The sequence below is a fragment of the Sceloporus occidentalis genome, unplaced genomic scaffold (assembly GCF_023333645.1).
Source record: "Sceloporus occidentalis isolate IW3139 unplaced genomic scaffold, rSceOcc1.0.p SCAF_1, whole genome shotgun sequence".
Taxonomy (NCBI): domain Eukaryota; kingdom Metazoa; phylum Chordata; class Lepidosauria; order Squamata; family Phrynosomatidae; genus Sceloporus; species Sceloporus occidentalis.
The window spans coordinates 293674716-293687385 of record NW_028316981.1 but is presented as its reverse complement, the minus strand read 5'-3'; the positions used below and the strand labels follow the sequence as shown (position 1 = coordinate 293687385).

Sequence of the window (12670 nt, the reverse complement as noted above, 5' to 3'; positions counted from 1 at the left end):
GTAAAGGGCCAAAGGTTGAGAACCAATGTCCTGGAATATGTTACTTCCATGGACACCCAGCACTATATTTAAAAAATGAGGAACTAGCTATATTTCAGAAAGTCTGATAAACTTTGAAGTCCTCTGGGATTCCTTAAGAATAGTCACTGATGTTGACCAGCTACTACTTTTCTAAACCTGCAACAAGTTTCCAACACTTTCAAGCATGTTATGTATAGTCATCCCTCCACATGTGCGGCTTTGATATTTGCGGATTTGATTATTCACGGATTTCATTAATATGTTCTCTCTAGGACTGTCTAGGTCCTCCAGTGCAACTCTGTGGTCAACTTTAACTATAAGTTGCACTGAAAGACCATTTGTAGCTACTCCAGTGCCATTCTATGGTCAGTGTATGTTGGACATTGACCACAGAGTTACACTGGAGGACCTACAGATTCCTAGAGAGGTGTCCTCTCAGGTAAAAACAGTGTTTTTGTTATTTGCTGTTTTTCCATATTCACAGGGGTCTTGTTCCCCTAACCCTTGCGAATATGGAGGGACAACTGTATTTAAAAACTAACAGTGGGATGAAGGAAGTGAAAACACAATGCACAGAAAACATTACATAAATTTACTCGCATACAATTTAATGTTTGTTAAAAGTAACAAGTAATATAGAGCTATCACAAGCAGTTTTTCATTCAGTATTGCCAACAAAAAGAGAGAGAGAAAATTTGCAATAGAAGTAGGCACATCTTGTTTGTAAAAGAAGGTGGTCATCCATTCATTAAGCTGTATAATGGAGGGGGGGGAGAGAATCAGGTGACAAAGTAAATATTTCAAAGCTTGTACTGAAACACTTAAAATGTCAAAACACTGATGAAAGTTGGTCTTTGAAAATATTGCACCACAAAGATGGACTTCTACCCTCTCACCAGTGTTAAAATTACATTGCACATGGACAGATAAAAAGCTTTCCCACTAGAACAAACTTGGAGTAACACCTTTTAAAAAAAACTGTACTTGGCCTGTTACACAATGAACCCTATGCCTTTTTGTTTCTTTTAAAGATGCTGTTTAGCAAGCCCTTTTTCTTCAGAGTTCCACAGCTATCTCTTTCGCAAAGCAGTTCCTCTTGCTATATGACCAGCTACCATCCTGTCCGAATGTAACACTAAGAAAAACCAATTCTAAGCCTCTACGGCAAGACCACTGAAGGTCTAGTTTTAATAAACACCATTTCAAGATCAACATTTTACTGCAAGTTTTAAAAAAATGAAACAGCACTTTTGCTTGAATAATATACATCAGACAGCCCCAGTTATGACAATAAAAAAAAATGGAATAGAAAATGAAACATTTAATGAACAAAGCCTTTTAAAAAAAACCTGACCAAATCAGTATAGGCAACTGTACCCTTTTGCTACATACTTTAACCTCCATATACTAAGATAAAAATGACCAAAATGTATAAAATGGACGTTTGTTCCATTTTCCAGTGAAAAGACACTGCACATAATTCAGCAGATGCTGCTGGTGGAATCTTCCATCCATTTCAGTAGGATTAGAATAAGAGTTACACCAAAAACTGCAGATGTAGATATACCTAAGAAGAAGCCTCTGAACTCAGTGGGATGTAACTTGTTTGTTGTTGTCATGTGCCTTCAGGTCGTTTCTGACTTATGGCAACCCTACGGCAAACCTAACACAGGGTTTTCTGGGGCTGAGTGTGCCACCGTTGCACATCATCTATCTATTTTAGTGGGGCATACAGCCCAATTATATGCATGTAATCCAGTACAAACATGCATACTATTAGGCTCTACATCCCACTACAGTAGACTGATAATGTGTAGCAGTGGTGCTTGAGGCTTGGGCCTGATTGTTCCATGTTTGCCAAAACCACAGAATATAACTGACTCTACACATCCTAGAGGCTACCCAGAAATAAAACAAGGAAAAAAGTGTGCGTTTATGCCATTTGCAAAGTGCAATATTAACCATTTCAAAATTAATACAGCATAACTAATTACAATCACAATTACTGAACAGGTGCAGCAAAACCAGACATAAACATGTTTTATTTTATTTTATTTTTGTGAATTAAGAAAGCACACCTATGACTTGGTCCCAAGAGAACCTCTTTGTATGGTATCATACCTGTACTACATCTCTAACAGTAACATTTAAACTGGCCTGCCTCATTGCATCACATACACGCCTTCCAAAGTAAACATTAAGGACCACTCATTCTAAAGACATTGTTGCATTCTGAAAAGTATTAAGTTTGAAGAAATGTTGAAATGTTAACATGAGAAGCCCACACATATGTATGTATCTCTGAAAGATCTGCAGATGACAAGATTTGAAGGGTTAATGTTAAGTATATGGTTGTTTTGAGACAGCATGAAATGCCAGGTATGAGCTTCTACATGGTTAAACACCAACAAATAACAATGACCTTGAATGCACGCAGCAAGTGTAGGTTTAAAGAACTGCATGTTACGTATGACTCAGAGCATCTCTAGGTACAGATCTACCTGCTTACCAGGTTCAGGTTGTATTCCTATCCAAAGTATTGTGGCTACTATGATCCACAGAGAACCCATCCTACCAGAGATTATCACTGCATTGAAAGATTAAGAGATCTGGGTGCTTACTTGAATTTGCACACACTATCAGTCCTATTCATATGTAATGTTTACCACAGTTTTGTTTCCTTTAATCATATGACTACTCAAGTTAAAGACTGCCCATAAACTAGGGTATGAAACCTTTGGTTTCCAATAAATCTCCCCGTGAAGGACTCAGTTCGCAGTTTGGGGGTGCTTCTTGACTCGTCGCTTCACCTGACTCCTCAGGTGGATGCGACAGTTAGAAGCACCTGTTATCAGCTTCGGCTGATACGCCAGCTGCGTCCCTACCTCGACCAGGGGGACCTTGATACAGTGGTGCACGCACTGGTAACCTCTCGACTTGATTTCTGTAATGCGCTCTACATGGGGCAACCCTTGTACCAAGCTCGGAAGGTGCAGTTGGTTCAAAATATGGCCACTAGGCTGGTCACTGGTAGCTCCAGGGCCAGCCACATAACACCGATATTGAAAGATCTGCATTGGCTGCCAATCCGCTTCCGGGCCCAATAGAAGGTGTTGGTTGTTACCTATAAAGCCCTAAATGGCTTGGGCCCAGAGTACTTGGAGGACCGCCTCTCCCCATACAATCCGCCCCGCACACTTAGGTCAGGTGGGAAAAATCTTCTGAGCGTTCCCAAGACAAGATTTGTACTAACGGCGCAAAGGGCATTTTCTGTTGTGGCCTCACAATCTTGGAACGCTCTCCCTGAGGAGCTCCGCTTAGCCCCCTCCCTGGAGTCGTTCAAGAAGAACCTGAAGACTCATTTATTTTGTCAAGCCTTCCTTCACATGTCCTGATTGTCTTTCCCCTGCATACCGTGTATTGTATTGTATTTTTAGATTGATTATTAATTTTTAACTGATTTTATGATGGATTTTAATGATGTATAGTTGTGTTTGGTTTTATTTGGGGTATTTTCCATTGTTAAATTTGTTTTCTTTTTAATCTGTATTGTATTGTATTTGTATTGTTTGTAAACCGCCGTGATCATGGGAACGGCGGTATAGAAATAAAATTTCAATCAATCAATCAATCAAATTGGTATTAACCACATCTGCACCAAGCAAACAATGGAAAAAGCAGCTTTCCCTCTCTGCTTGAATGTTGAAGTATTTCTGTGCCTTCCTATATAAGCTGTCAGGTGGAAGGGCTCTCCTTGACAAGTTAACCCCACAACTTCCTTGTGGACAAGAATTCTGCATTATTATGAATGAGCCGTGTGCCAAAATACAAAGCTCATTTGCTCTGTAATGCTAGCAGCACCACTAAACAAACCTGCAATGGTTTTGTTAAATGTTCTGTCTGAACTGGTATCTTGTCTTGTTGTTCCAAAACAAATTAGGAAAAACAAAAACAAATAACAAAACAAAAACAAACAAAAACCTGTCATTTGCAAATCCTGGATTGTTTTCAAGCAATGAGCCAGGATTTTCAGTAATGCCAACAAGTCATTCCTAGTTTGTTTAGTAGCCATGGTAGCTGAGAAAAGCAAAGTAGGAGCAAATGGAATGCATGCTCAATCAGGTAGTTTATTAATGGTAAATTAGAATGACACAGAATATTTGCTTGTCATTCTGTGTATACATAGCTTGTGTGTTTGGGACCAGCTAGAATTAAGGCAACAGAGCAAGTTTACTGATAACCATAGTTAAGTGTTGTATCTGAGCTGGGCACCAGGAAAATGTAGTCTTTCACTTGCATATCCTCTTCTAATTTGCCTAATTTGTCTAATTTTAAATAAGCATATATGGCATGGGTATTATGTCAGCACTTACAGTAATAATCAAAAACATGCTCAGTTTCTAGCAGCCAAACCTGCCCAACCATTGCTAATCAATGGGTTTTTGTACATTTCAAAACCAACAGAGCTACTTAATGTTATCTTACTTTTAAAAATCTTAATTGAGTATAAAAAGTGGTGTAAAAAAGTACTATGCAACTGAGGCAAGATCCAAATCATCCATTACTAGAAGAGTTATCTGCCAAGAAATCTGTATATGAAAGCCCTATGAAAACAGAAACCACTGAATTCACAGTGTAAGCTTCCAAGAACTGCATGCACTAATCTATTTGAGTTGTCCTACCAGCCACGTTCTCATTGGGTTTAGGCACAAGATTCACATCCTATTGTGTCGTAGCATGCAAGAAGCTACTATTATCACATGATTCAGTGAATTTGCACAGCTGTAAACCTACCAAGTATATATATTTTATCTTTCTAAAGACAGTGCTATGACTAGAAAGTCCCGTCTCTACTAATCCATGACTAAAATCCACAGCTAGGATCCCATCCCTACCTAGGGCCATGGGAAGGTTCTGCATTACCACATTACAATTTCTGGCTGCTTCCTGCTACTGAATAACAGCCTCCTCCCTTGCTGTTATCACACAGTGCTTCTGAAACTTGGCATGTACGGTGACTGTTTAAGAAAAGCCAAACCAAAAGTCCCACATGGGTTTATACAAGCTTTCAGTGCTGGCCAATTTCTTCTGTTCCTAAAAAGTGAACTCCCACACTGATGGCCTTAACTATATTCACTCCTATAACTTATTGAAGATTAAAACACATTAAGAATTTGATTTATATCTGGAAACACAATAATTATTTTAAAAAAAATAATGGTAGGAGTTGCTTTACCTTTTTCACCCAAGTATACCACTGGCAGCCTTGAGACAAATGCTGTTTGATAAAAGAAACAGTTAATTGACAGATCAGGGTGCAACTGAAACCTACTATCCAAAGTCATCTTCGCTGATTCTGCTCTAACAAGTGACCACTTTTACTGTAACAGGAGTACATAGTCAGCAATATAAAGACAAACTACAAAAGAGTATGGTTAATAGAGTCCATGAAGCCCCAATGTGTACACAGTGAAAAATAAACTCTGCTCATAAAGGCTGCCTTTTCTTTCACCTGAATCATACCAGTGGACTGTCTAATCATAATTTGCCTCATTACATTAAGATGTCTAGACTGCTTTTAAATTTATATTCAATTCCTGTGCAAATTGCAGTGTGGCTAGTCTTCTCAGCGCCAAAGTTAACTGTAACTTGATTATAATTGGAAGCATTTGACTATGATTTCTTTTCTTTTTTAGGCATGCTTATTGCTGTAAAAAAAATAAGCCAACTGTACAAATCATTGTGCAAGTATTTTAATAAGATTTGCACACATTTCAAAAAATTCTATCGTGTGGCTCCCTGATCTTGGGGTTAACTCAGCTGCAGATGAGTCAAGAGAAGAGGTCACCGATGAGGTAAGAGACATATCAGAGGATTTTCCTTGAGCATCAGTGTCCGAATCCTTCTGGCAAGATCTGTAGCTTGTCACAGATCCCGACCTCTGGGGAGTGGCAGTCCCAGATTTTACTTCAGTAATTTCATCTAGAGGGAAGATAACAATTTTAAATGCATGGCATCAAGACTAGACAGTGGTTGGCAAAGCAAGACAAGCTGAAAAAATGTTGATTATTATTATAGTATATCACCAGGCCGACCCAATCTATAGTAGTAGTAGTAGTAGTAGTAGTAATATTTCTTTCTCTCCTCGGCTTGAAGTAGGGTACAGCATATGCTGTAGGGTACAGCATATTAAAATTCAAAACACAATTGAAACTACATAAACACAGTTAAAATACAATACTATGGCCCGTTCTGGACGGGCATAAAGTATGCGTTCCGCACGTACTAGGGTTAGGAAGGGGCGTCACTTCCTGACACCCCTAATCCTAGTACACGCGGAGCGCGCACAAAATGGCGGTGCCCGTTCCACACGGGGGGCCGCCATGTTGACGTCGCGGATGCGTAGCATCCGGACGTCGCACAGCGGAAGTGACGCAGCGAGTGTGCGACTAGCGCCTTGTGGTGCCACTTCCGGGGCGCAAAAAGAAGCGCCATTTTGGCGCTTCTTTTCGGCTGCACCCGGGAATCGCACGGTTTGGCTGCTGCAGTTCCTGGACGCAACAACCTGCGACACCAGCAGACCGCCGCTGTAACACGCCAATAAAACCATTAAAATACATTCATAAGAGCTCATATACAAATTAAAAAGTCGTGATTTAAAACTGTGTGGATAAGACTGCCAGAAAACATACTGTTTTAAATGCATTCAGAATTTTCAGTTGTCATTATGTCTTCTGGCAGGTCATTCCAAAGTCTGGGGACAGCAGACAAAAAGGTACTTTGGGAAACCATTGCCAATCTAGTCCTGGCCAGTTGGAGCAAAGATTTCTCAGAGGACCTGAGCATACAGGGAGGATTGTACAGGAGAAGGCACAGTTAATCAAATGTGGACAACATTATTATTATTATTATTATTATTATTATTATTATTATTATTATTTGTATACCACCCTATGGCAAACCAATCCGGGCATGTAAAGAATATAATTCTGATAAGTGCCTGAGTGATGTTACCCTTAAGAATCTGCTTTGCTAGATTAGACCACAGCTCATCTACCCTAGTTCCCACAACTAGCTATTCAGAAAGATCACAAGCACATTACAATGGCCATCCTATTTGCTCCCCAAGTTTATGTCTTAGACGTATACAGCCTCTCCATTTAGCTTTGTTGGATAGCTTAGTACTCTGTTTGTGAAGAGCTCTGTCTAGTATCCATCATCACATTTGGTGGAAACCAACTTTGTTTATGTTTTGCATCCTGCATCTCTCTTCAACCTGCTGCAGTAAAATTTTACTGTGTCTTAAGCACAACATCATGTATCCTCAGAATACATTAGTGAAAACAGCATAACTATGATTTGTAAAGCTTGTGAAAACAGTGAAAACAGGATAGTGAAAACTAACCTATGTTCAAATTCATCAGTATTTGAGCACAGGATAAACCACAGCAACAACACTAAAGTTATTTAAATAAGCAAGCAATTACTTGCATATAAACAGCTTCACATACCATCAATGCTACGGAAATCCAACAGGTAAGTCCTACTGTCCACCTGGTATAACTGTAGACTCATTTTGGAATACGTGCCAGTTACTGGATTCTTCCTTCGAACACGCAAATAGTATGGATTTACAACCTAGAAAGAATAGTTGCATATTAATTTCTACCTTAGTTTTTAACGAAGGAACACCAAACTATTACAGTGGACCCTTGTTATACGATGGGGTTTGGTTCCAAGATCCCTCGTGGATAACAAAATCGGGATGCTCAAGTCCCATTAAATATAATGACATAACAAAATGGTGTCCCTTATAAAAAATGGAAAATAAAGGTTTGATATTTGAAATTATACTTTTTTTAACATTTTCAAACCGTGGATGCTTGAATCAGTGTATAAAAAATCTGTGCATAAGAAGGGCTGACTGTATTGTGAAATCAGTCCATTCTAAGTCACTATCTGTAGAAGAACGACTAATGCAATCTCACCTTCCATTCATAATCCAACTGTTTGATTGCTCGACAAACTTCTGCCATTATGTCATTTGGTCGACTCTGACTCCGAATTCCCAAATGCCACTTAGCTCTTCTGACCCCTTGATGTTTGGACTTCTGTGGGTTTAGCTCATCAAGTGTATGGCGCGGCCTTGGTAATTCAGCAACTAAAAATGGCACTCTTTCAGGGTGGGGACGGGAAAAGTGATCATCAAGAAAGGAATCTGGTGGGCTTGTAGCCAAATAAAAGTCTTTCGCTTCATTCATTATTCTCCTGTTATCTATAATGAGGTGATAGGCAACAGCTAAAGGATCCTGATGATTTCGATTATACAAGCAGCTTAGTACTTCCTCCTCTGTGCATTCAAACTTATCACAGACCTCTTTTAAGGCTTCATCATCAATCATTGTTGAACTGTAAGATGGGTCTTCAGGAAAGAGGTACTTGGGGAGGTCTTGCTTAAACCATTCATGTTCCCTAGATACAAAACAATCTAGTTATTTTAAAAGCCAACTGTTCCACTCTTTAATAAGCCCTTTACTAACTGCAAACACAGTTTAATTAAGAAACTCTCCGTCTGAAGGTGGCATTTAATTCAGCTCACAACATAAAGTTGTGTTAACTGTTTAAACTGTGGTAACAAAGCAGTCACCAGAAGAAGATACAGAGTGTCCTTATTATCTGCAGGGGGTTCCATTACACACACACACACACACACGGTAGATGGCAAAAACCACAGGACCTCAAGTCCCACGAGATTTAATGGTGGTGTGCACATGGAGGCAGCTATTCTCCCATTCTCCTATTAGCTTCAGAGGCATTATATCTGACTGATTTTTAAAAAATCATTCCAGCAGTTAAAAGTGCAGCTTGATAAAATACAAAATACAAAATTTTTCTTTAATCTGCAAAATTCGAGTTTCCACACTATTTTAGATTTACTGCCTAATATATGAATGTTATTTGCCAAAAAAAAAAACCCTTCACATATTACAATAAAATCTAAAATAAAAATCAAGACATTAAAAACTTAAAACATTTTAGGAGCTTAAAATAAAAGCAGCAAAAAATAATCTGAAAGCAAAAAAGTTTCCTATGAATTTCTTCTTTTAAAAGCATGAATTCAAGAAAAAAGGTTACTTTAAAAATATACACTATTTAATGTTAATATTCATATGCAAATTACTGTATTAAAATATCCATTAACATACAGTTTGGTGTGCTAGCAGACATAAAAACTGGATTATACCAGTTACAGTATCATCACAGAATCATAACTTCTAGTTGAGACATAAAATTAGCTTAGAACTTCAGAAAGACGTGTACCAAGCCTTGGGTTCTTGTGCTTCCCCGTCCTTCCAGCACAGTCAAAAGGAAGAGATAGTAATCACCCACAGCCTACTTTAAATTAACTTCTGCCCACTATTACATTTGAACCAGACCGAACTGTTTAACAATAAACCATGATTTATTGGAATAAGTTAAAATCAGACCATGTTGGCTTATTTCAATCAATCACTGATTAAACTTACTGCAGTTTGGTCTGGTAAAGAATCAATGAAAATCTGCAGCTTGTTCAGGAAGTGGGTACATTCTCATGGGATGAATTGGAGGAGAGAAAAACTCAAAGCATGCTGCAGTAATACAGTATATACTGGGCCAATTCCATAATACTAGCCAGTTCATCATGGCTAGTATTAGGTCCAAACCATTACAACGTCAAGCAAATAGCACAGGAAATCTGACATAAATGTTTGGAATTAGGTTTGTGTAACAGCCTACATCTGAATCACCAGGTGAAACATACCTTATGTCTCTTATTGTAGCTCTCTTCATGGGATCCACCTGCAACATATGTTTCAAAAGGCTAATAACTGCTGGATTCAGATACTGAGGAGTATAAAAGATACCATCACATATCTTCTTAAAAAGTGTTGGCACATGATCATCATCAAATGGAAGGGTTCCACATAACAGAGCATAAAGAATAACTCCACTGCTCCAGATATCAACTTCTGGGCCTGCATATAATCTGAAAAATGGAATTTGTAGTTAATTTTGATCAGGTAACAATGCCTACATGGAATTTCTTAAACTGGTTTGATAGGCTTTCAATGGTTTATAGAAAAAATTACACAAAACAATGGAATTCACACATTTTGACAAAGCTGTGTAGTGATATAAGTACTGGAGCCAGAGATATCTGGATCCAAATAAAGGGTCAATCACACTGGATATTGGGTCACTTTGGTCAAAACACTATGGACTGGGCTACATCTAACACTATATGGCAATTAAGGCAAGAGTGGAGTACCTTGCCCTTCAGAAGGTGATCTATTATTCCCATTATGCCTTACCGCTGGTCAGGCTGATGAGAACAGGAGTTCAACAACATCCATAGGGCCATAGGTTCCCTACCCTGAGTTAAAAGATTAAAAGCATGATAGGATTGCCTATCCTCCAATTCTTCTCATTCTACAATAAATTCTTCTCAAATGTATTTTCAGTCATTATGTTCAAACAGTCAGAGCCTGGTTTCAAGAACATGGCTAGATGTTAACACTATATAATGATCAAGTTAAAGCCAGAAGAGGATTTGTTTATTAGTTGTCTGAAGAAAGGGGATGCAGAACACAGTTCCATGTCCCACTCATGACCTGCTTAACTACAGTTAAAAAACTGGCAGTGTTACCTCTGCATAGAACTTAACACAGATCACAAGAGGATAAAAATCAAAGGTGCCCATGTTCTCCATCCTGAGCTATTTGCAAGAAGAGCTTGGTACAAATGCAATAAATCAAATCACACATCTGACAGTATTAGCTGTGGTGACAGACCTGTATTAAGTACTGAATAATATAGCACATTTTACCCTAGGCAGATGTATCAATAAATAATACCTATTACAAAGTTGTGATATGAGAAACAAGCCCTTCATATTTAGAGTTTGGGCCCAAACAGACAGGCCAAAATAAAGCTGCTTCGGGTCACTTTGGAGGTATGCTGTTTAAATGCTGCATGTGTCCTAAGAGGCCAGAAGCCACGCCGAAGTCACATGCAAGTCCTAAGGAATGGAGTGCAGCTTTGGCACAGCTTCTGGCCTCTTAAGATGTGTGTGTCATTTAAACAGCATACCTCCAAAGTGACCTGAAGCAGCTTTATTTTGGCCTGTCTGTTCAGGCCCTTTGTTTCCCCAAAACAGTACCATCTGTAAGAACCAACTTCAATCCAGTAGGCACAGAGGAGAGAGACAGAGATCTTTGTGGCCTTAGTTACCAAACATAAATTGTTCTTTCGGCTACATTTAACAATAAGAGCTCATCGTCTTCTTTAAAACCAGAAGCTTTGTATTTCCACAAATGGGAGTTATTAATGCTGGCAAAAACCACCATCCCCTTGGGGGCATATGAGATGTTGTTTTTACATACCACAGTAAACCACAGTTTAGCACAGGGCCAGGGAACCCATGAGCTGGATGCAGTTCCTTCTGGATAGTGATCTTCTGCTATCTTCTCCCATCAGTGGATGGAGATAACAGGGTATTTAAAGGAAATGAGCTCTGCTTTCCATGTCCAGAAGCTTTTGCACTGGACTTGAGGTGTGCTTTGTATGCTTGATGGGCAGATGTCCAAATTGGTAAGAATTACAGCTGGTCTCACTCACACTTGGAATAGAATAACATGTACACTGTATCTTGGGCCTGCATGTCTCCCTCCCGATACAACTGGTAGGACATATTTGGAAGCTTTACTTCCTGTTTTAGTCAACCACAGTTTGCTTTGTTATTGTGATTTAAACTATTGTTAAAATCAACTATAGCTGGTTTAAACAAAGCCAGGTTTATCAGCATGCCAGCTATAGAAACTAGGTTTTAGATGGTTTGAATCAGTCCACAGATCATGCTTAACACAGTGTGTCACATGAGATGACATAGCAAACCATTCTCAACAACAATCTAATATAATAATGACTGATGTTCTCCTGACTGTGCAGAAAGAAGAGGGAAGAACATGTGAGTCTAATGTTTGTTCTAGGTCTTATACACTGCTGTGGTAAACAATGGCTTAGCATGATAAGCAAATATGGCAATAGTTTTATACAGAGAAAACACTGGGACTAGTCCAAAGAAGCTATCAAAGCCAGGAATTTCAAATTTCCAAACCTGAAAGTTTAGCAATCTACCTTGAAGCTTTAACACTGAAGAGCAGGGCTTTGTTTTTGAGAATACATATATACATTTATCCAAGAAGAGAAACTACCTTCCTGAAATTACTTCTGGAGCAGCATAGTTAGGAGAACCACAGCTTGTTCTCAAAAATTCTCCATCTGACATCATATTTGAAAGGCCTGAAAATGTACAAAAGTTCAAATGAAGATGACCATTTGTAGATTACTAACACACATTAAAGCCTCTCAAATTGTTAATGTATACAAATGGTTATAGAAATAAATTAGGAACAAAAGCAAAATAATGATCCCAGTAGGAATACCACATACAGTATAATTAAATGAAATTGTTCTCATGGTAATGCTCTTGACTTTAGATGAGCCACCAACTCAGTACAAGGCAGCACCATATATTTGCATTATTCTAAATTCCATTTAGTACTGAAAAGATTAACATTGGTAACTAAATCCCATGCTGTCCAAATGC

The 12670-nt window shown here is 38.7% G+C and overlaps 1 protein-coding gene across 1 annotated transcript in view; it reads right to left on the bottom strand.

The window, feature by feature from the left end:
* Positions 1 to 608: 608 nt before the first annotated feature.
* Positions 609 to 12670, bottom strand: part of LOC149324085 (5'-AMP-activated protein kinase catalytic subunit alpha-1) — a 35315-nt gene continuing 23253 nt past the window's right edge. Inside the window, exons 5-10 of the mRNA XM_089496212.1 lie at positions 12276 to 12363; positions 9824 to 10048; positions 8010 to 8493; positions 7533 to 7659; positions 5258 to 6003; positions 609 to 774 (exon numbers count right to left, since the gene is read on the bottom strand). Coding sequence (XP_089352338.1) covers positions 5759 to 6003; positions 7533 to 7659; positions 8010 to 8493; positions 9824 to 10048; positions 12276 to 12363 — 1169 coding nt within the window. The 3' untranslated portion in view covers positions 609 to 774; positions 5258 to 5758. The remainder of the gene's footprint in view (positions 775 to 5257; positions 6004 to 7532; positions 7660 to 8009; positions 8494 to 9823; positions 10049 to 12275; positions 12364 to 12670) is intronic.